The following is a 25737-nucleotide window of genomic DNA, read 5'->3' as shown; positions in this document are numbered from 1 at the left end:
AATCCTGTATAAACTTGCGGTAGAAGTTAGCAAAACCTAGAAAACATTGTACATCTTGTACTGACCGTGGAATTTGCCACTCTAGCATAGTTTGGACTTTAGCTAGATCCATGGAGATGCCCTTTGAGGAGATAACGTAGCCTAGAAATTCCACTTGCTTGCAGTCAAAGCTACATTTTTCTAGCTTGGCATAAAGTCCATTCTCGCGGAGTCAGTTTAGTACTAATAGTACATGAGAATCGTGCTCTTCCTAGGTCTTCGAATAAATCAATAGATCATCCAGTAGATGGTCAAACAGATATCCAAGAGGTCTTTGAATATATCATTTGCCATGTGTTGGAAGACTGCGGGTGCATTGGTTAGACCGAACGACATAACAGTATATTCGAAATGCCCATACCGCATGCGAAAGGCGGTCTTCCATTCATCTCCCGGTTGGATCCGCACGAGGTTATACCCTCCTCGTAGATCGATTTTTGTAAAAAACTTGGCACCATTAACTCGCTCTAAAAGACTTGATATAAGAGGAAGTGCATACCTATTCCGAATGATGACCTTATTTAAGCCGCGGTAATCAACGACGAGACGAAGTGAGCCATCTTTCTTCTTGACAAAGAAGATGGGTGCTCCGGCTGGAGATTTCGAATGACGAATAAACCCGCTTGCCAAGTTCTCCTCTATGTAGGCTCGAAGGACTTCTAACTCGGTGGGTGACAAGTTGTAGATTGGTCCCCATGGTGGCTCTGCTCCTAGTTGTAAATCGATGGGACAATCGTAGGGACGATGATGAGGAAGAGTACCGGCTTTTACCTTGTCAAATACGTCGGCATAAGGATGATATTTCGCCGGAAGTTGTACTAAGGATTCCACCTTAATATTGTTGGAAGGATGTACTGATATGGCAAATAGGAACATTGCCTCCTTGTGTCCTTCTTCGCGTACTTTACGTAGTGAAATGGTCGAAACTCGATGAGTAGATTCTTGGGGTTGTCGATATCGAACTTCTCTTGTTCTCCAATCTATGTCTGGATTATGTAGTTCAAACCAAGGTAATCACAGGATAATGGGATGCTCTGGACTACTAATTATATTAAATGATACTACACACACAAAACTACCTAGGACAACCTGAATGGGTTCAGACTCTTCTACAATATTCCCGGAAGCAATGGGACGACCATCAATGACTACTACAGATGTGGGGCAAGGAAGTTTTCTTAAGGATATCTGAGAAGCTTGGGCAAAATTTCGATCCATAAAACAAGAATTGGCTCTGGAATCTAAAAGTGTTAGGACTTGTACTGGGGGAGTACTTTTAGTACTAACCATGACTTGGGCTAGGAACACATTGCTAACTTGCTTGGAGGGAATGGAACCACTATGGGTTGTACAAATCTAGGGTTGTCCAACCAAACGGCTCCTATTTTGGTTGGACTCAATCGTTTAACTCTTCATCTAAGTGACTAAGGATTTCAAATTTGATTGAGATACTTGGGCTATTAGTACTATTAATACTATCAGACACTCTATTAGTACTATTAATACTCTCAAACAATCCTAAGGAAAGAATTGATTCGGGTTTAGTACAAGCTACGATTTGATTTACCTGTCTTCTTGGCCTATGGGGACAATTGATTGCGATATGCCATGGTCCACCGCAATAAAGACATAATCGATTTGCACGTCGTCGTTGCTTTTCTTCTTCCGATAACGGGCCACGTCGACACATGGTATCGATCTCCATTGGTGTCAGAGTATTTGCTTGAGATATGTCTCGTGCAAATGGTTTAGCTGCGACTGAGGCATAAGTGGGCTCCGGCCTAGAGCGTGGTATCTGTAATTGACATTCCGAACACCGTTCGAAAAGGCGGTTGTCACATCGGACCGCTCGGCTGATTGCCTCCATACGAGACTTTGATTCTTCGGGGAATGTTAGAAGTAGATCTTTGACATCGTTTCACAGGCCATAGCGAAACTACTCCATTAGTGCTTGATCATCTCAGGGGATATCTGAAGCGAGTAGACGGAAATCCACTACGTAGGCAGAGGCTGGACGATCACCTTGATGCAATCGTCGGATTTTGTTGATCGTCGTCCGGATGATGTCTGTATCTCCAAAGCAAGCTTTAAACTCACTAATAAAGTCTTCAGAGTTATTCAGTAAGGGCGCTTGTTTTTCTAGAAGCGGAGCAAACCATGCCAAGGTTGCGCCGCTAAGCAATGTGCCTATTAGGCCGACTCGGGATGCATCATTGGGGTATCGAGAAGGATGCATTTGAATGACTAAGCGTACCTGATTGAGGAATCCCCTAAATTGCGATCGCGTTCCATCAAATTTCACGGGAAGTCCAATCTTGGGATCTTTATGAAATCCGTGGGGACTTGATCCATGTTGCTGCTTCAAGTTGTTGCACACGTAACGGTAACTCCCCATGTTGTTGCTGTGTTTGTTGTTTTTCTACGGCGATTTGTTGAAGATCCCCTAACAACCGCTGGTTTTCTTGTTCCAAGGCAACAAATTTTTCTTTTAGACATTATAGCTCGGAGAAAACGGATTGGTATTCTTGGGCGCTAACAAAAGCCATTGTATAGAAAAAGGATAAGAGGATGAGGGGAACCAAAAGAAAGACTAGAGAAAAAAATTGGTTCAAACTGTCAGGAATAGTACTAAAATAGAGAGAGAATTAGTACTAGAGAAGGGAAGTACTGTTAGTACTAAGAGGACGGGACTGCGTAAGACCCCCGAGAGGGAGGAAAGAGAAGAGAAGAGAGAGAGAGAGAGAGATGATGATAATAGATGATATATTATAGGAAGAGTAAGTACAAGATGGCTATGAGGCTTAAGACTGGCGTTGAACCAATTTGGTTCAAAACAATGCCTTGTGCCTCCTTTTATAGTGCTCTCAGGAGTAGTCCTGAAGCTTCTAGAATGTTCCAGAGAAATTTGGAATATACATTAAAGCATAAATGAAAATAATATTCTATAAATTATAATAGATGGTGTGATGGTTAAAAGCTTGACCCATATACCATAAGGTCATGGGTTCAAGTCTTGCCATATCATGACATCGGGTGTACATGCTACCACCTCTTCAACAATAGTTTTCCTTGAATCCTGTTCTAGGTCCTCCTCTTCTTGCAACACTTCAAAATAATTTCTCAAATCTACATGAGGCATATCCGTGTTTACTTCTCATTGCAAGCCATTTTTGAGTCCCAAAACACGAGTCCAGCCATTTGCACTAGTGTTCGCCTTCTCATCCCCATTGAGGGTACTCAATCTTGTCGCCCTTATCGTCTCTTGCTTATCTAACGACCCCGTAACCTTCTCCCCCCTTACATTTCTATTAATCTTCCTTGGACATTCCTTGGCAATGTGGCCCTTTCTTTTACAATAGAAACATTGGCCAGGCAAACCCTCATATTCCACTTCCACATCTATCAATCTTGCCTCCACATCATGCACTCTAATTAGAGAGGGAACTATGGACAAACTTTGCACAAGCACCCTAATCTTAGGGGAGTCTCGGATTTTGTCTACCATGATTGCCTTTGAAGGACAAATTGTGCCAATCTTCTCCCCAATATTTTGCATCAAAGGATATAAGTGTCGAGGCAGATTAGGGAATACCATAGATATCACCATGGGATTACCAATTTTCTTAGCCTCATCCATAACATTGAAATTAGCATGCCACTCCAGCAACATAGATCTTCCATATTTGAGCTCTACACATTTCATATTGATAATTTGCGATACATCACTCCCTTCAATCACTTCAATGTGAAAGAAATTTTGTCCCATATTATCCACATTCTTTATATGTGGGACCTTATCCATTAAAGCTACCTGTAGCATATCACGGACCATACCTCTATTGGGCCTACCACCAAGTAGCTTACAAATGAACGAACATTTATTTAATCTTTTGATCTCGGCATTTAGGATTGTACTTTCTTCTTCGGACAAAAAAACATCCAATACATCAGAAGTCTCCACCATTTTCAAATCCTTATCATGATCTCCTCTCATGCATGCATTATGTGCCTGACCACATTCTTGCAAAAGATTTTCCACTTGTAACGTGTACTCCGTGGCCTCACTCTCCACCATAGGCAACCCTTGAGGCGATCCTCCTTGCAGTCCCCGTTGCCCCTCTTCTACTCCATCTTCGTCCTTTTGCCATAATGCAAGGTTGGGATGATCTCCCCCAACTTCTTGCTTCATAAATTGTAAAATTTTACTAAGAGGAACAGTTGAAATAAAGCAATTTTATTTCTTGTTGTCCTAAGTGACATATACATAGTAGAAAAATGGTTCATTGGAATTTTGAAAATCAGGTTATGTTAACAAAAAGCATGATTTTTTTTAATATGGCGACCATGCATAACAAGATATAGAATATAAAGAGAAGGCATTGTATGAGTAGAAACATTTCATACCAATCTTCGACGTAATCTTATAAATATTGTCCTTGTTCAAAAATTCCTTATTTTCCTTTTCCTTTCATTACACTTGTATGTAGTTTTTGGTTGTGGCCCTTGACGTGAGACATCAATTACTTATCGTTATGTTAATTTGCTAGGATGACTCTTTTAATTTATTGTCATAATGGTTAAAACAAGCCAAGAGAACTCATTCTCTTTTCTCTAATAAATTTGAACTATTGGTTTATTTTCCAAGGCAATGCAATCACCCCAAACTAGTAGGTTATATGTTTTCAATTTATGATGTTCATAGAATTCCTATGTCATCAATATAAATTTGAATTGTGGGGATGTGTGGTAAAATATAAGTAGATGCTACCAAAATATGACCAATCCCTAGAAATAACTTGGACAAAATTCTAAGGTTGATTGTGAAGGAAAGCCTGACCCAATGAAACCTCAATGCCCGAATTTCTACCTTCAAACCCCTAAACATTAGTCACATATCTAGAAATAGACGACACAAAAACAAAGATAATGACAACATCATACATGTCTAATGTGCGAACGAAAATGGTGAATATAGAGAAAATTGTTAGAATACCTCTATGTATTACACTAATCAAACCTAATGTGACAACTTGTGTCCTTTGGTAATGAAGGCAAAGGTCCACCCAATTGTTTAGGTGTTGTTGAGGTACACACATCATCCAATATATATATATTTGGATTTTTGGCTTGAAGTATTAATACAAATAACTAAACAACAAATAGCTAAATATGTACCTATAATACCATATACATGAGAATATAACATGATGTAGAATATATTGAAAATGTTACCATAAATCAAATAGAAGTTATATAAATAGAAAACAATTGAATGACACTAGGGTGACAACAACTATCCCATTACAAAAGCAAACATATGATATAATCGATTTATAGCCATCTAAAGGATAAACCTATAAGAATACTCCATTATACATGTGGTTGTGCCCGTGGCCCAACCATTTCAAACTCTGTTTATGTGAGAGTCCAACTTCAACACACTTCTACTATTCGAATATATAGGTTTGTGGGTATCTCGTAAGGACAATATATCTTTAGTTGGGGATGCATCACTGGAAGTACAAAAAAGCATGGAGAACAAGATGAAGTCTATGAACCAACTCATGAAACTAAAAATGTAGTTCTTTAACCAATTTGAAGTTTGGGCGTGTCCAATGTCCACATAAGCCCGAGAGATACTCGTTTTTGTAGATCTTGCACTCCCCTTTCTTTCTCAACTTCTCATTCAACAAAAGATTGTAAGAACCAATAAGAAGAAGAAGAAAGATTTCAGCACAAGAAATCATACTTCTTTTGCAAAGAAATAATACTCGGACTTTGTCAATCTTGTGATAATTGTGGTTTCCAAATAGACTTTTAGCCACACTAGTGCATGTTTGTTATATATTGTAATGGTTTTAATATTGACATCCTTTGTTTGACCCTACACACCATTGTACTATTATTTGTTTTACGAGTTATTATGATCCACATGAATTTGATCCACTTACATGATCTTGATATTTTGATTATATTGAACTTAACATGACACAACACATGCACTTACGCACTCACACTCACACATAAAGATGGTATATGTGAACATCACCAAATTTTGAAAAACAAATGTGGCTGTTTTTTCTACATGACATCGAATTCTTGTTTGTATTGATTGATTGACTTGTAACATTAGAGAGGCTCACCCTGATATCTTTCAATACATTTCCCCCATTACAATGAAATATGATCCTTGTCAATAACTCCCATTTACCTAAGATCATGACAAAAAAATTGATTGTCTAAGAAAACTAACATTTATTTGGTTACAGAGACCCGCATTTAAGGAGGTACGCTTGTGCAATTTATGTAGCATTTATGGCAAATAAATAAGTTCAGGTTGCATGTGGTCCATAAACCAAGCACGATGTACATATAAACATACATACTAATTTCCACATTAACCACAATAATGCATCATATCCAAACCACTAGTTTCCCGACATTGTTCTTACATGTGACGTAGCCATATTGAAACTTTGAGAGCATTTTAAATTGATTTGGTATATCTTTAGTCAAAAGTAGAATTAATTGAAAATCACATATTCTAAATAGACGCAACTTAATAACACATGGATATTATGAGAGAGAAGATGATAATGCTTTTTTAACATTCTCGAAGGAGGTAACACAAATTGAGTGAATCCTAAAGGGTGTGACACACTAAGAGGACTAGTCGAGGGATTGGGGAGCACTCGGCCTCCACAAATAATAAGGTCATGAATTCAACACCCAACATCACCAAATAAAACATGTGGGTTTCAAACAAAGCATACACGTAAACAAAAGCTACGCCCCACCATTAGACTGACCAAGTTGCATCTAGCCATAATGATGAGAAAATACATGTCATATGTTTGTGAACCACAATATATTATGAGAGAAGTGTACACGACCATAATAGAGTCGAGCTCAATGAAGATTGTGTAGTCCAGTATCAATCAACATCAATGTGTCCCCTAATCATGGTCTCGTGAGATACCTTAGCCAACTTAGCTAGAAAACACCGAAGCATATACATATATATCATTTCCTTATGTATAGAGAAACTATAAGATCACATACTTTTTATAAAACTTGAAAATCGTTAATTATTTCTTATACATTAAAAAATTAAGCTAATTGTATACAACACTTACATTGATAGGGATAAATTTCTCTAGTTGTATATAAAACTTACTATAGCAAAGACTAACTGGTTATCCACAATAACCTTCAAATGAAAGCATATGGACGCAAGAAGATTATAAAATTTTACCCCATTTAGTAAAGTTATACTCAATAAACATATTTGTACCTTTTAAGGCAGCTTATTATTAAACTGAATAAACTTATTCCTCCTCCCAAAAAGTTATCATTAATAAAAGGAAAAGAATAGGGGAAAACATTGACCAACCATGACTAAGGTTAACTATGAAGCCTACAATAAATTATATACCCCGTAAAGCTAGAGGCAAATGTCATATATCCCAATGAATATAGTAAAGGAGTGTTTAAATTCAATTGGAACTATCATATTTATTTGTTCACACTTGCCCGAACATTTTATATGTATCTTAAGTGTACTTATGTGGTTATCTTGTATTCCAAATATTGGAAACTCGTTAATGCATTGTATTGCTCTCTTTCAATTATTAAAGTTTCAAATGTATGACTATATATGACAAGAATCTAAGTAAATGAGGGGGCAAAGAATGGATAGAAAAACTGTTAATTGTGACATTATCTTAGTGTACTCAAACATGTGATATGCATAAAATATATAGAAAAGGAAGTCTTATCCTAGGTTGATCGTATTCATGTGTAAGAGATGACTTTATTTTAATGTCCTTTCAACAATGGACATACATGTGTGTTGACTCTGACAATGGTATGTATCCCGTCAACTTAATTATATACTATATTGTATAGTATCATGGCATCTTTAATTATCAGTAATCATGGCATGTGTACCTCATGCCTTGAGAGTCCCGCAAAGGGCATGTGCAACTAAGAAGGAATCACTAAGAGTTTGGTTGGATTGTGTTCATTGTGACTCATGAGAAGCTTCTTCATTTGCGTTAAAGAAAATAAATCATCATGGCATTGCCATCTATAATCCACTGAAATATTCCTTCATAGATATCTCTTTCAACCACAAATTCTTACTAATTGTAATAAATAATTTTGTCAACAACAAACCTAAGTAGTAAATAGTTCAGGTTAGATCAATAATATCATGAGTATTGGGATATTTAAGCACTATTGAGAATCATTTGAGGATGTGACAACGATGATAAAGGACATTCAAGATTAAGTTAAATTAGGAAATTGCATAATGCCACTTTTTTGGGGAGAAAATTGTTAGTGTTCATGACCCAAGCGCTACAATCATTGCAAGATCAACCCTAAACCCATGTGTTCGACCTATTCCATTAAAGCAAATGTTTCACCATTAGACCATGTCATTTTAAATAACTTTTGAAGGTAATCTTAGAAATATAAGTCAAGCATTGTTGCAAGTCCTTTTTTATTGTCGAGAAACCATGTACTTTATTTTTTTTGGCATTGTTACCCCCAACCTCATCCTAGTCCTTATCCTGAAGCTTGTCTTTGTCTTCATCATCATCCTTATTCTTGTCTCCCCATCCCCTCTTGATCCACATTGCATGCTACTAGTGTTTTTAGATATAACTGAATAATGTATATCATAATCATCGCTAATAATGGTGCCTAGGAGTGTGCCCAATAATGCAGGACTATACGAATAACCTTAGCAAATATGAAAGGGCATGTACATATATGTGTTTGTTGACGTGTGTCTTTAATATCGTAGGAATAAGTGCAATAACACTATAAAAAGGGGACCCCATTGTAGGATGAGGCAACCAACCAACCAACCAACCAACCCATTAATCAAAGAGGGTACTTTGCACTAACCTCCTATTGGGGGGTTAAAGAATTTTGATCCATCCCCATCGCGTAAACATCAAATCAACATCAACATGCTAATCTCTATCTCTCTCTCTAACACACACACACCCGTTTGTGCACGCGTGCAAGAATCTTCTAACAATTATAGTGGCTAGTTATTGAGACTAACTCTAGTAGATTGATACAACCATACATCCATTTAATAGTTCTTCAATAGAGCCAAGTTAGGCATGCGATCGGCCCATTAGTTGTGTACATGCTTAGAATAGGACGAATATTCGTCGTCATGCAACACAAAATTCAATCATAAAGTGCATGCCTACACATGATACTTAGAGGGCTTTATTGATGAGGTATATTTTAATGTGTAGGGAGTGGAGTTTACATGGGTTATTTGTTCTGTTGCTAGTTTTCTAAATTTTAAAATAAATAAATAAACACAAAAACAAAAAAATAAATAATAAAATAATAATAATAACAAAGGAAAATAATAATGATAATTCAATTAAATTTTATAATAGTAAGAAATCATGGGAGACATTATGTACAAATTACTTAATTTCGTTTTATTATTATTCCAAAATATATAGAGAAGAAAAAGCTGAAGATTCTCTAGATGGAGTATCGGAGAATAAGCTCTTGAAGAATCTTTTGCAGTTCAAGACTTCGTATTTCCGATGTTTTCGATATCTGGCAATTCACAAATCAAAGGCTCACAATCTATAAATATAACCCTAGATTTATATTGTCTTGTTCAAAAGTAATATCATTATTGAAAATAAATAAATAAATATATATTAGAAAGGAGAAAGTGCCCAAATATACTCTTGATTTTTTGGATATTTACCATAAATACCCCTCACCATTTTGACAATATTGTTGGTTATCACTTTCACTTTCAGACATATCGAGGTGTTTCATCAAATTTTCCAAACAAAGGGGGGTGTTCTCATGCATTCCAATTGAAAAGCCATAATATATGCCTGATATATTTTGAAAACTTGCTTTCAGGATGTATCATGTAAGCCCTGAGCAACATTTATTTCGGGTACCGGAAAAGTATGAAGGTATATTAGATTTGTGTAACTATCAAACTGCTCTCATGCTACCACACTAAATTAGACTAGAAGGTATTGACCTCTCACTTAGTTGAAAGACTTAGTAATCCCAAGAACTTGAGAAAATTTATCGCAATAGCTCTAATTTGGTCGCCATTCAAATGATTAATGCCAAATTGAAACCACATGCCACTCTTTATTCATTACATTTATTACTTCTTACTGCATTTATTTTGGCTTTGAAAGTTGGCAAACAATTTTATAGAAAGGCGATGTAAAACCAGAAAAAGGAGAGGACAAATGGTGTGTTAAAAGGAACATGTTAATTGATAGTTTTGATATATTGTTCCTAGGCTTATGTCAACTAATTCCGTAAATTTAGAGGCGGGGAAACTATAGCCTTAGATCCATTATTGGTATGCCTCGAGGTTGGCAACATGGTCAAGATATGGAAACCTAAAAAGCTAAAATTATTTATCTAGCCCCTAGGAGCTCTAATAGCATCATCTACCAACATATAGTTTTCACATGTTATGGCAATAGGACCACATTGCCTCAGTAAGGTTAGATTTATTTATTTATTCCATTGTTCTGGATTCTAGTACTTGCACTTTAAAAGGGTGTTTTGGTTTATTTTTGTCCCGATAATCCCATAAATAGATAGCTCGCTCATATAATAAAGTCACCCATTGTACACCTATCTGGCTTTACATTTAATGATTTTCTAAGAGTTAAATGAGTAAGTAGCATCCACTTACCCAAAGCTTTCATCGGTTTTCGGTAGAGTGATGAGCATATCATCATAAATTTGAGTACTTATACTTACGGGAAACTAATAAATTGTCATTATTATATGTAGTAGCCCCATCATCGAAGAGAAATGATAAAAATTGTTGGACTTATCCTTAAAAGCAACCCCCCCCCCCTCCCCACCTTGTGTTATTAAGTTTAGTGCTTACTTAAAAAACTAACCCTAGCATACCCATGTTTGATACACTTAAAGATATATAATTTTAGGTAAATTTAGAATCTAATGATTTAGCATCCATCAAGTTTTAAGCAATCTACGCATTGCATTAATGTGATTGACAAATAATTTAAGAAGAAGAAGAAGAAGATGATGATGATTACCCGTGCATGCATGCAATGATGATCCATATCATGGTCCGACCTAGAAAGGGTAACATTGAGAACCTCCATGTCATGGTCATCTAAGATTTGTAGGATCTCGGACCACACTCCTTTCTTCTTGGGACTCTTGAGAGTGATGAATGCATCTTCACGCCCACGAAACCTAACACAGACATCCGCGACCGACAATAGTTCCTCTCTTCTCTCCTCGCTCATCATTAGTATCCCTAACGTGTTCTCCATTGAGGAACTAGTGCCATCATGAATATCCCCACCTAGTTCCCCCAAATTGTCGAAGGGACAACCATATTGTTCACCTAGAGACATTACAAATTCCATCTTCTGTTGCTCAAGATCTTCGACTTGTGCGCGTAGAAGGAGAATGTAATCCATGGCTTCTGTCAAGACTGTGCATCTGTCTACCTGGAAATTAATTCACAATTAAAATACATTAGGAGGTTTGAGATTGAGTTTCTCCACATTGTGCCACTTAAATCCATTCATCTTTCCACACAATATTATTAGCAAGTTTTGGCCAACTACAAACTACGAGGATCCGCATCCCTAGTTTGGTACGATGGTAATAACGAGGTATTCTTGTCCCTCAAAGGCTCACTTGTCCTTACATTTCAATATTATGTTCCAGATAACACCTACAAGTAAACATACTAGATTTCTCTATTGAGCCTTTCTAGGAGCTCCAAGTGGGCAAATGTTTTGTTCAATGAACTTCAATTTCTAGTTACCATGTCCCATCTACACTGTTTCCTAGATCCACACAAAGTGTTTCATTGATCAAGATAAGTGAAATTGATCAAAATGCCACTCAACTAACTATGCCATACTTCCAAGAATCCCACTCTAACTTGAAGAAATTCCCGAGATAGAAGCAATTTTTGGGATTCCCATAAAACCAAGAACTTACTAGGACAATTCCTTTGTGGATGCTTGTGTTGCATTACCAAATTATACTTACACTTGCAAGTTGCATTCTTAACAACCACAAGAAAAGTTATCCTCTTCTCTCCTTCAATTAATTTTAATCCTTGGTAATAAGATTGCAAATTAACTCGATTATTCGTAAACTAGCATAGAATAATATAATAAGAAGAAAACCTATGCATTTAGCTTGATAATTTGTCGGCTTCCAAATGCGGATTAAGATTAATCAAGCGTGAGATACTTAAGGGGTTGAACTCTTCATATGCATTAGCATCGAAAAATGCCACGAGAAGCACTTGTCTTTACAGACCCGAATTCCAGAATTCAGTGGCTGGCATTTCACTGAAATTCATAGTGTTGAGAGGTATTTAGGGGAAGTATGGCCTTGTTATGGTGAAGCTTTGACATTAGACTTACCCTTAAGACAGATTAAGGAAAATGGTGCCTAGAAGTCTGAAAGAGAACCCTTAACACTTCAAATTGGGTACATGTAAATATCCGGGGACAACCACACGAGTTCAATTCAATCGGGTACACAATCCGATTGATTAGCTAGATCGATATGGACAAACGTTATTTAATGATACCACAATTTAGACAAAAACAAGACCTCGATCTCCTCTTGGGCCCATCAACATTTTGTGTGGGACAATGCCCCCATGTAAATGCCGTGAAATTCAATCTCGAATGAATAACGAATGGTATGGGCTCAGATCGACCAAATTATCTCGGAAAAGAAAGCAATTTATATGTATTAGAAGGATTGAGATGGGGTGTGATCTTCTTTACCTTGGGTTTAGCATCAGGAAGGAGGGAATGGAGAGTGGCATAGAGGTGGGTCATGCCTTTGCGCCGCTCTCTCTCGGACACAATGTGGACCTCCCGGCGTGACATGCGCTTTGAAGAAGAGTTGGGCCCCCGGCCTCCCCCCGGTGGGGTACACTCCTTGGCCGGGATGTCGGAATCTTCCTTGGACAATGAATCTTCTTTGGACAATGTGGAGTCCTCCATGGTGGACGAGGAATATTCCTTATTGGTGTTGGGACATTCCCCAGATGGCTTCATGCTGGACCTTTTGATCTGATGAACAACAATGGGAGCTTTCATGGAAGAGGAGGAGGAAGAAGAAGGTGGGGAAGAGAAAGGATTGCTGCAATTGTGGAGATGGAGTTGCTTGAGGAGCTCTTCTTTGAGCTCTTTGGAGCTTGTTAGCTTGAAAGAAGGTCTTGACAGATGATTGGGGTTGTGGGTCTTAGGGAGGATTAGAGCCTGAGCCTCCATGGAAGCTCCAATGAAGGTTGAGGAGGAAGAAGAAGGAGAGGGAGAAGGAGAGGGAGATAATGGAGATGGCCACCAATCTCTGAGTTTTCCCATGCTCTCTGATTTTCTCATGACCATAAGATATGGTGAAGAATTGGATTTGTGAGCTACTTCCCTCTCTGTTTTCCCTAATCACTCTCTAATCGCCCGGTATCCAACCCCCTAATCACTCTATGGTGGTGCTTAATTGCCCACAATTAGGGCAGGGCTTTTGGGGGTGATTAAGCTAAGCATTGCTTAGAGAAAGAAAGGAAGAAAAGAGAGACCTTAGAGAGTAAAGACAGGTCCTAGAGAGAGAGAGAGAGAGAGAGAGAGAGAGAGAGAGAGAGGGACACTTCCCATGGGGTCTCACTATGTGTTGTGAAAGTTGTAAGCGTGGCACGCGCCCAACTTCACCGGACCTTATGTTCCTTTCTTCGAAAATACTCTCATTTGGCGGGTTTCTGGAAGGCTCCAGAACACTCCGGAACATACTAACGTAATGTAAATATGTGCGGTACGATCTTCACACTCGTTGGGAGTCCCCGCAACCCTCACCTTTCGGTCTCGGTAGTCAAGGAAAATATTTGAAGGATATTATGGTGTGTTCTTGTGCGACACCATTCTGGCTTAGCATCGGTCGTGAGTGTTCTAGAGGTGACTTTATCTCAAGAGCCAGCCAGCGAGACAAATAGAGTGTAGGAGAGGTGGATGGGCTCGTGCAGTGTTAGAGAAGAAGAGTCTAAACTTTAAAGAGACTCTGACCCACACTATTGATACTACTATTCCACACAAACCCATTTTTTAAAATCACAACAATATTAACAATAATTTCTTTTCTTTCCATTGTCTAAAGCAGCAAATTTGTTTGGAGAGTTTCACTTTCATTAGCGAGTTTCCTTGCTTCATTCCTTTTCTATTCATTTTCGTCCAAAACAAAGCTACAAAAGTATGTACCTTTTTCTACAAATTTACAAAAGTAGGGTCCGATCCTCTTTTTCTACCTTTTCGTTGTGTTGATTCCCTACGAATTTCGCATATCTATATAATGTATGCTTACTTGCCTTCCTCTTGATAGATGTGCAACCGATCTATGATGCTTCACTCGTAACAATTAGAACATCTATGGAAACAACACCGACAAATGACACAAATCATGATGAGAAGGGAACTCTACATATTTGTGCATACGCCTTCCTTCGATAGTGATCACCAATATGTACAATGGATTCCATCGAATACCTACAGATTGGTAATCGACACAATAAAATACTATGGAAAGAAACAACAAATCAAACAAAGCACAAAAAGGGACCTATGATATTCAAATTGGTGTTAGAAAATAAAAGAAATTTGATGTTAAAATGTGCCCTATATAATCAACAAACTAAAGAAATAAACAATCATATTAGTATCAAATCAAAGTTTTCCACTACATCACGACAAAAATCCAAACTTCAATAAAGAAAATTGTGGAGAAAATAGAAAACATTTCATTGAAACAAAGCACATATTCGATTGTAATAACAACTAGCAATCGATGACAGTTCAACTCAGTTCAAGAGTCTTAGACCAAACCTTCCATAAGAATTAAACTAAAACCAAACCATGAAATGGTTTAAGAGATCCTTAAACCTAAACTATTTAACAAATAACTTGCTTAGAAATACAATTTCAAATAGAAATGTTTGCCCTGGAATTGAACTATGTTCCAAATTTTGTACTTTAATAGAACTATGTTCCAAATCCAACTAGTGAAAACCAGGAATATTGTTTGATATTACCCTTAACTTATGCTTTGCGAATTATTTTTATAAATTTCCCTTTTATTTACTATATAAAAATCAATGCACAATAAAATTATTCATATGAAAAGTTATGTGGTGAATCTAATGCTTCAATGGAGATGACTATGTGTCTGGTTGATGCTAATTCATGTTTACGGTGGATGTTTGGGATGTTGGCGATTGCATTACCCTAATGTTGATCAAAGTTTTGAGCTTCAGATCTAGAATTATCTACAAAATGAACAAATGATTGCATTCCCCTAATGTGGACCACCTTCTCATTGAGCAACAAAACATGCAAGGGTCAAACTCAATATGTTCGTCTTCAATAGATCCATTGTATTGAGATTCTAACTATTTTATCAACATTTGTTACTCTTATAACATGAAAATCTATATGTTAAGCTCCAAAAAGGTATTGTGCTAAGCATTGAATATCATTGTGATAGAGGCAACTCAGGGTATAATGATATGAATGTGCCTGCTGAAGTGGTGTTACACCACGCCTAAATGGCTATATCTACCCTGACAACCCAACCAGGAAGGTACATGGTATTTTTCGAAATTTTGCAGGTGATAGGATGACCAACACAAATTGGTGGTCCTGGAATATATAAACATTACAATATCATTTTGCTATTTCTTATTAGTATCGGTTTTAGAGGAGTTTAATGATAAATAGAGAGGAGTGTGCTAGATAGGGTAATGTGGTAGATAGAACTTTTGAATGTCTATGATTACATTACTGGTGTACATATCGGACTGTAAAGACACTTTACCTAACTAACGGGAAGCACCCTTTCTTCGAAAAAAAAATAAAAAAATAAAGCTTCAATATTAGTGGTTATTGACATCTCACCTACCTACCTCTCAATTATTTTATCCTGAATTGTCTTCTCTCTTAACCATAACAATGGTGATTCGAAAAGTTTTGACGTAATGATGACAAGCATATGGATAGACATTGACCTCCTAAAGATTAACCCACTTGCCAAATGCAAGTTCATTGAAAGGAGAGACAATCACACAATGTATCGTAACTTCTTTATTGGAATTTGCCATAAGTTATGTTCTCCCTATAGTAGACAAGTCATATGCAAATTTGTTTAACGCACTTGATTTTACACATTAGTGACTCCATAGAGTTTTGTGACCTTCTTTCTCGTAAAGATCGATACAAATAAAAACCTAATACAATTTGAAACATTATCATGTGGGTTAATATCAATAGGATGCTAATTATTTTATGTGCTCAATTTGAGGCCATGCATTGTGTTCTAAATCATCAACATCCATTGTGACAAATGTTTCAAAGAAAATCCTTACAAATTGATTACTTGGTCGTAGATATGGTTAGTATAATATTACAAACAATAGAAAATAATCGCATAGGCCAAATTATTGAGATTTCCAGGTGAAATGTTGGCCTCGATGATCCTCATTAGATCAAAGGATAAGGTCAATCTAGATACACTTGAATAAAATTGAACTATTGGGTAATCTAGTGGTTATTAATGAAATGCTCATAGTGGATATATCCCTATGTAATGAATAACAATCGGCAATAGTTCAGTTTGATTCGAGAATAGTCAAACTTAAACTGTTTAACTATTGGGTAATCTAGTGGTTATTAATGAAATGCTCGTAGTGGATATATCGCTATGTAATGAATAACAATCGGCAATAGTTTAGTTCGATTCGAGAATGTCAAACTTAAACTGAACCACAAAATGGTTTAAACTAAAACCGTTCGAACAAAACCATTTAAAAAATCTAAACTCAAACATAACGATTTTAGAGATTCTCAAACCGTTAAAACCACGGTTTCGTAGTTCAAAATTCAAAATTCTTAAATTCTTAAATTCAATTATAAAATTATAAAATATTTGATATTTCAAATTTTAATTTTTCAAAAATTTATAGATTTTTCCTAAAATGTATTAGGCTTAGAAATGAAAATGTTCAAAAAATATTAAAGAAAGTTTTTAAGAAAATAGTAAAGTGTTATACCGTTTAAACCACGGTTTCAACATGGCCACTCCATGTCAGATTGAGGACATGCAATATTACTTATTTATGATTGATTGGCCGAAACACATTATACAAAAGATTAATTCAGAAATCATAAGCAACTTTTGGTGCTCTAAGTAGTCACGTAGAGGCGTACGACTCTTATAACTAGAGAAGATATGCACTCCACGATTACGTGGAGGGCTAAATATTCTTAATTTGTAGTTGAATATGTCGGCTAGAAAAGCTACTTTGTTGCCAAAATTTGTTGAACAAACATAGTCTTGGGCTAGAATGCTATTAGATATGTTTGCTAATTTGAAAACCAAGTCATTTGGCTCATGAGATACTAACCATTGGTATGTAGTGTTTGGAAAGCTTGAGGGGCACATCAAAGGTTGTCCATTTAGGTCAAAGCTTCTAAAGCACTTGAAGGAAGCATTGCAGCACATAAAATGGAGAGTCAAGAATTCAGAATTAGGGAACTCATTACGCCTCGAAAGCTTACATTGGAGTGCTATATTCCCATGGTCATTGGTTGAACACGAGCCTAGGAAATCTTATCTTTTAGCAAAGAAGGGGTTGAAATCAATTGCAGATGTGGTAAATGACCAAGGTCACCTATTAGGCTTCAATGACATGACATGTTGTTAGAGTCTTGGGTCACATCATTGCATTATCTAGAATCAAGTCACAAAGTTGGTACTTTCTTTAGTACTTGTGCCATCTCTAGATGGAGATCACAAGATTCAGGATTGGATGTTACAAAAAGGAAACATTGTTATTCCAATGAATAAGATTACAACACATTTAGTGTATATGTTGTTGCAACAGGACCCGTGGTTTCACGAACATGCAAATGCATTGTGACACATACACAAAACACAATCCTGGTGGAAAAACCAACTTACAAGCTTATGGAGCTATGGTCTTCCACTTAAGCAACGGGTATTCCTATGGAGATGCCTATTGGGTATGCTCCCGATTGGGTCAAATCTTCAAAAGACATTGATAGCCTTACCGCATTGTGCAAGATGTGGTGGACGATTGGAAAGAGTCCCACATTTATTATGGACATGCTCATTCACTAGAACATTTGTACATGTTGGGATTACGGTCCCTCCGGATGGGATGGTCGGATGTCCGGGAATCGGGAATGAGGACCCGAATGAGGAGAACCCGGTATCAGATCCGGATGATGAAGACCCCGGCTACGGAGCCGGATGATGAAGACCCCGGTTACGGAGCCGGATGACGAATGTACCCGGAGAGAGATCCGGATGCGGGGACATATTTGTGAATATGTTTGCCAAGGGCCCTTGAGGCTATAGTTGTAAATAGCCCGAAAGTCATATGTGTATAAATATGATTTAGGGCAAACAGTTTGTTGTTGTTGCTCATTTTTCTGTTTTCCACTTAGAGGGAGCGAAGTGAGAGCAGCCGAGAGAGAGAGAGAGAGAGAGAGAGAGAAAGGAAGAGGTCGACGCCTCTGTGTAATACCGCCGTCTGTGGCGAGGACAGCGAGCTCAAGGTCGTCGCCTTGCAGCTCGCCATTGTACATTCCCTGCGTATAGTGATAGTTGGAGTCTTGCACTCCCGTGGTTTTTTCCCGTCTAGGGTTTTCCACGCTAAACCCTGTGCATTCGAGTCTCTCTCTGTGTTTTTCAATTTCTGCTGCATTGATCCGTGTTTCCTTGGTTGTGGCCGAGAGGCGAACGATCGGAAAGCGCCGAGTTTCTCAACAATCTGGTATCAGAGCGACTGCAGTGCAGAAAATGGAAGGCGGCAGCAGCGGGCAGCCGGGGATGATGGTGCTGAATGCGCAGAACTACGCCGACTAGAAGATAAAGATGGAGGATCTGCTCATTGTTCGGGACCTGTATGAACCGATTGACAGGTCGGAAATACCCAAGGGGGTACTTGAGACGGAATGGAGGCTTCTGAACCGGAAAGCCGTTGCAACCATTCGGCAATACGTCGACGTGAGCGTTCTACAACATGTGGCGAACGACACCAACGCATATGAGATGTGGCGGAAGCTGTCGGGCCTCTACGAGAGGAAGAATGCGTTGAACCGGACCTCCCTGATGAGGAAGATAGTGAACCTCAAGTACCGGGACGGCGAGAGTATGGTGGAACACGTAATCACGTTCATGGGATTCGTGAACCAGCTTGCGGCGATCAAGTTCTCGTTGGAGGATGCAATGCAAGCCATCATCCTGATGTGTACATTGCCGGAAAGCTGGGAGAACTTGGTGGTGACTCTTAGCACTTCCTGCACCGAAGATAACTTGTCTCTACAAACGGTAAAGACAAGCATTTTGAACGAAGAAGCGCGTCGGAGAGATAAAGAACCGGCCTCCGATCCGAAGATGCTGCTTACCGAATCGGATCGGGGAAGACAACGGAACCGGAGTCCGCAAAGACGGGAGAAGTCGGGGACCCGGTCGCAGTCAAGAGGAAGGCCCACATGCTTCCACTGTGGGAAGCCGGGGCACTTCCGAAAGAATTGTCGGCATTACCGAAAAGACAACGGAGCCGACGACACCGATTCGAAGAAGTCTTCGGAACGGAACGGTGTTTACCGGGGAGCCACGGACCGGAATGGTTCGGATCGGCGAGGGAAGGACCGGAAAGGAACGACGGCACTCGCGGCAAGTGAAGAGGAGATCATGCTCATCACCGAAGAAGGTGAACTAAACATTGCCGGCGATGAGACTACCTGGGTGGTCGATTCCGGAGCGTCGTTCCACCTGACCCCGGAAAGAAGATACTTCTCATCCTACACAGTCGGTGAGCATGGCTGTGTTCGGATGGGAAATGAAGGTACGTGCCGGATTGTCGGCATAGGAGACGTGTGGTTGACAACCTCGACCGGATGCAAAATGTTGCTGAAGGATGTCCGACACGTTCCGGAGGTTCGTTTGAACCTGATTTCGGCCGGGAGGCTAGACGATGAAGGCTACACAGGTAGCATCCGGAACGGCGTAATGAAGTTCAGCAAGGGGAGCCTGATAGTGGCTCGGGCCCGGAAAGTCAACACACTGTACCTTATGAGTGCCTGGTTGTGTCCGGAGGAGTTGAACGTGGCAGCCGACACTGCCGGTGAGCTGTGGCACAAGAGACTGTGCCACATGAGTGAGAAGGGGATGAAGAGGCTTGCAGAAGACAACCTTATTCCAGTGAAGCATGTGCACGTGGAGAAGTGCACCGATTGCCTGGCCGGTAAGCAGAACCGAACCTCCTTCCACTCAAGGCCACCGACGAGACGTAGCGCACCATTGGAGTTGGTGCACACTGACGTGTGTCAAGTAGAAACGAAGTCACTTGGCGGAGCCCAGTACTTCGTGACATTCATTGATGACCACAGCCAGAAGCTGTGGACGGCACCGTTGAAGACAAAGGACCAAGTGTTGCGCGTCTTCAAAGAACTCCACGCGAGAGTGGAAAGGGAATCCGGCAAGAAGCTGAAAGCGATACGAGCGGATAACGGAGGGGAATACCGGGGGCAGTTCGAGGAGTATTGTCGCTCGAAGGGAATCCGGCTCGAGTTTACTGTGCCGAAGACGCCGGAACTGAACGGGCTGGCCGAGAGGATGAACCGGACCATAATGGAGAGGGTCCGGAGTATGCTGGCGCATGCGAAATTACCCAAGGGGTTTTGGGCTGAGGCAATGTCGACGGCGACATACGTGATAAACAGATCACCCTCAGTACCTTTGGACGGAGACACGCCGCAGAGAGTGTGGACCGGTAGGGAAGTATCCTACCGGCATCTGAAGGTGTTCGGGTGTCTCGCATATGTGCATGTGGCAAAGGACCGGAGAGGAAAGCTAGATCCAAAGACCCGGCCATGCATATTCCTCGGTTACGACGATGACGAGTTCGGCTACCGAGTATGGGACCCGGTCGACAAAAAGATATTCCGGAGTCGTGATATCATCTTCATGGAGGACAAGACACTCGCCGACTGGGAGTCGGAGAAGAAGATGAAGAGCTCCAAGTCGACCGGTGAGGATCAACTCTATGAGGAGCAGTCCCGACCGGCAAGGGACCGGTTCGCACTCGAGGATCCGGCCGAAGACAATGAAGAAACAGAACCGGCCGAGGAAGATGAAACTGATACCGGAACCGGCCCTGATCCCGAAATGGATTCGGATGAAGAGGAAACGGAGGAGCCGGTTACCGAAGCTCCGGAACGGAGATATCCTCTAAGAGAGAGAAGGGCCCCCCGGAGATTTCCAGAACCAGAGCACGTGCTGCTAACCGACGAGGGGGAGCCGGAGAGTTTTGAAGAAGCAAAGCTTGACACCCATAGCCGCAGGTGGTTAAGTGCCATGCAGGAGGAGATGGATTCCCTGCATGAGAACCACACATATGAACTTGTGGAGTTGCCGAAAGGAAAGCGGGCACTTCGAAACAAGTGGGTGTTCAAGCTGAAACCGGGAGATGCCGGAAACCCCCCGAGATACAAAGCCAGGATCGTGGTGAAGGGGTTCCAGCAGAAGAAGGGCGTCGACTTCGACGAGATATTTGCCCCGGTAGTGAAGATGACCTCCATCCGGACGGTGCTGAGCATAGCGGCAAGCATGGACCTCGAGGTAGAACAGATGGACGTGAAGACGGCATTCCTTCACGGTGACCTCGAAGAAGAGATCTACATGCAGCAACCGGAAGGATTCGAGAAGAAAGGGAAGGAGCACCTGGTATGCCGGTTGAAGAAGAGCCTTTACGGACTGAAGCAGGCTCCCCGGCAATGGTACCAGAAGTTCGACTCTTTCATGACCGACGAAGGGTACCACAAAACGCAGTCCGATCACTGCGTGTTTGTGAAGAAGTTCGAAGGAGGAGACTTTCTAATACTCCTCCTGTACGTGGACGACATGTTGATCGTTGGACGGGACCAGGTCAAGATATGGATGCTGAAGAAAGCGCTTCACCGAACCTTCTCAATGAAGGACCTGGGTCCGGCGAGGCAAATACTAGGGATGCACATCATCCGGGTCCGGAAGAAGAAGCAGTTGTGGCTGTCACAGGAGAAGTACGTGACAAAGGTGCTTCACCGGTTCAACATGTCGGAAGCAAGACCGGTCGGGTCAACCCTCCCGACAAACTGCAAGTTGTCCAGCAAGCAAAGCCCCAAGACAAAGGCTGAGAAGGAGGACATGATGAAAGTACCATATGCCTCTGCCGTCGGAAGCTTGATGTACGCAATGGTGTGTACAAGACCGGACATAGGATATGCAGTCGGAGTGGTGAGCCGGTACATGAGCAATCCCGGCAAAGAGCACTGGAACGCGGCCAAGTGGATACTCTGATACCTGAAGGGCACGACAAACGTGTGCCTCCGATTCGGCTCCGGTAAGCCCGAACTCGACGGCTTTACCGATTCGGATATGTCGGCTGATGTAGATACCAGCCGGTCCACATCAGGGTATGTGATGACGTATGCAGGGGGAGTTGTTTCGTGGCAGTCGAGGCTGCAGAAGACGGTTGCGTTGTCAACCACGGAGGCGGAGTACATGGCGGCTGTTGAAGCCGGCAAGGAAATGATATGGATGAAGGAATTCATTAGAGAGCTCGGTATCCGGCAGGAGGAATACCGACTCTACTGCGACAGTCAGAGTGCCATCCACCTTGCGAAGAACGCGGCCTATCACTCCCGGACGAAGCACATCCAGCGAAGATATCACTGGATCCGGGAAAGGATAGAAGACCAGGAGTTCGTGCTGACGAAGATCCACACGGACGAGAACGGGTCAGACATGCTGACCAAAGTGCTCACACCCGACAAGCTGGAAGCGTGCCGAAAGAAGGTCGGACAAGGGGGAGTTTGTTGGGATTACGGTCCCTCCGGATGGGATGGTCGGATGTCCGGGAATCGGGAATGAAGACCCGAATGAGGAGAACCCAGTATCAGATCCGGATGATGAAGACCTCGGCTACGGAGCCGGATGATGAAGACCCCGGCTACGGAGCCGGATGATGAAGACCCTGGTTACGGAGCCGGATGACGAATGTACCCGGAGAGAGATCCGGATGCGGGGACATATTTGTGAATATGTTTGCCAAGGGCCCTTGAGGCTATAGTTGTAAATAGCCCGAAAGTCATATGTGTATAAATATGATTTAGGGCAAACAGTTTGTTGTTGTTGCTCATTTTTCTGTTTTCCACTTAGAGGGAGCGAAGTGAGAGCAGCCGAGAGAGAGAGAGAGAGAGAGAGGAAGGAAGAGGTCGACGCCTCTGTGTAATACCGCCGTCTGTGGCGAGGACAGCGAGCTCAAGGTCGTCGCCTTGCAGCTCGCCATTGTACATTCCCTGCGTATAGTGATAGTTGGAGTCTTGCACTCCCGTGGTTTTTTCCCGTCTAGGGTTTTCCACGCTAAACCCTGTGCATTCGAGTCTCTCTCTGTGTTTTTCTATTTCTGCTGCATTGATCCGTGTTTCCTCGGTTGTGGCCGAGAGGCGAACGATCGGAAAGCGCCGAGTTTCTCAACAGTACAAAGATTAAGTGCATCTCTTTCTCAAAGATTTCCTGGCTGAAGGTTTGGGAAATACTTTTGGTTATTTGGACAAATTCCGTGCCCCCAATCAAGCAATGCCTATTTTCTCTAATGGACAAGATTTTGGGCACTTCTCTAAGGTCTTTTATTAGAACCAATTGCATGAAGTTAGCTTCTTTAAGCAATCCATTTGATTGTTTGCAACTTAGAGACATCAAACTACAAATTTACACTCTTTACTTTGAGTGCTTTTAAGCTCTTTCATGTCTAATCGACACTTGTATATTTCTCTTTATTCTTTGTGGGTTTTCACCTCACTTTGAGGTTTACCACTAGTAATAAAAGTGTTACTAAAAAAAACCCCACGGTTCCAAACCATTTAAATCGGAAACTTTTAAGCTGATAATGTCTCAAAACAAACTAAATTGTTGACCACCAAACCGAACCGAAACCAAAACTAAACCATTGATAAAAACTTAAACCTGAATCGTTTAAACCATTAAGCCACGGTTTGGCAGTTCTATTCGGTTTAAACCGAACATTTGCCAATTCCTAGTACTTAATGAACCCCATAATGTGATGAAACATGAAGTGTGCAAAATTGGTGAGGTGAAAACTTGGTGAATGGTAGAGGCTTGAGTGAAAAGTTGGCAAAAATGGTTATATTCAAACAACATATGCTAATGAGATTTTTAACATTTGTCCATATTTTAACACAACATGGAACTATGAGGTTTCCAATTTCCTCCCAATGTTCCGGAGGAGTTCAAGGAGTACCTGTCTCTTTGTTGTCATCATAAGAGCAATGGTAAACTTATTGCTCTCATCAGGAAAAGCAAATAAGCATGTTAATTTTTGAAGTAAAGGATAAGGATGTGTGAGAATCGATATATGCTATTTGAATGAAAAGTGCTAAAGTTAGGTAAAGTAAAATCTCTTGAGGTGAAAACAATGCATGTACATGTGCTCACCCTTCTTGGTGGAGATTTGCGTATGACACTCACATTATCATGCCCGTCTAAGAAGTCATCATATTTTTCACAAATAACCATATATATTGAGCACATGATAAGTAAGTGATATTCATCCTCCACTAGGTTTTCATTGCATATCTTCATATTTGGGTGATGATGCCATGATATTATCTCAACACCTAACTTGTGTGAGCTAGTTCAAAGCAGTGTTAAGGGCCTTCGAGAGACAAGGCTCACAGAGGTAGTGGGATGCAATTTCATATATTTTGGCATTTTTTCCTTATATTGGGACCAATTGTGTGAGCGAGTTCATAGAAGTGTTAAGGCTCTTCGAGAGACAAGGCTCACAGAGGTAGTGGGACGACATTTTGGCATTTTTTCCTTATATTGGAACCAATTGCGTGAGAGAGTTCAAAGAATTTAAGGCTCTTTGAGAGACAAGGCTCACGGAGGTAGTGGGATGCGATTTTATGTTTTGGCATTTTTTTCTTATATTGGGACCAATGTTGGTAGTTAATATTTGCAATATAATGTTCCAAATTTGACATTTTGGCATCTTGTCGCTCCATCCTTAGTGCCTCTAGTAATCTATCCTCAACGCTCACATACTTCAAAGCATTACTTGAGAACTCCAATATATCCTTTCTGCTCACAATGTTGGGCAAAGTTTTTAATCCCTACCAGAAATTTCCTTATTTCTTATTAACATTGTTGCAAATTTTCCTGTGCATGTGTCGCTCAAGCGGAACCGTAGGGGCCTTGGATTGGGTAGTTAGAAGGGGTGAGGAACTAGGAGATTAAGACAAATACATGGGGAAGTTATATAAGTTATGATTCAAAAATGGTTTGTTTAATACAATTGCTAGGCTTGACACCATGATTTCGGTGGTTTTTGTTGAAGATAATAGTAGAGATGTTGGTGCAGAAGATGATTCAAGACTTGTCGACTAGTCTCACAAACATGGGGAAGTTATATAAGTTATGATTCAAACATGGTTTTTTTTATACAATTGTTAGGCTTGACACCACGATTTCGGTGGTTTTTGTTGAAGATAATATGTAGAGATATTAGTGCGGAAGATG

At 40.4% G+C, this 25737-nt stretch overlaps 1 protein-coding gene across 1 annotated transcript; it reads right to left on the bottom strand.

Annotated features, from left to right (window-relative positions):
- Nucleotides 1–9432: 9432 nt before the first annotated feature.
- On the bottom strand, nt 9433–13501 carry LOC147857171 (uncharacterized). The gene is made up of 3 exons (XM_087328788.1): nt 12870–13501; nt 11139–11561; nt 9433–9639 (listed from the first exon to the last, which is right to left on the bottom strand). The coding sequence occupies exons 1-3, from the start codon at nt 13476–13478 to the stop codon at nt 9562–9564; spliced, it is 1110 nt and encodes a 369-aa protein (XP_087184914.1). The 5' UTR covers nt 13479–13501; the 3' UTR covers nt 9433–9561.
- Nucleotides 13502–25737: the final 12236 nt, after the last annotated feature.

Source organism: Azolla caroliniana, unplaced genomic scaffold, assembly GCF_043228905.1.
Source record: "Azolla caroliniana isolate FFs.n. ecotype wild unplaced genomic scaffold, voAzoCaro1.0.p SCAF_12, whole genome shotgun sequence".
NCBI lineage: Eukaryota > Viridiplantae > Streptophyta > Polypodiopsida > Salviniales > Salviniaceae > Azolla > Azolla caroliniana.
This window is presented reverse-complemented; position numbering and strand designations above follow the sequence as displayed.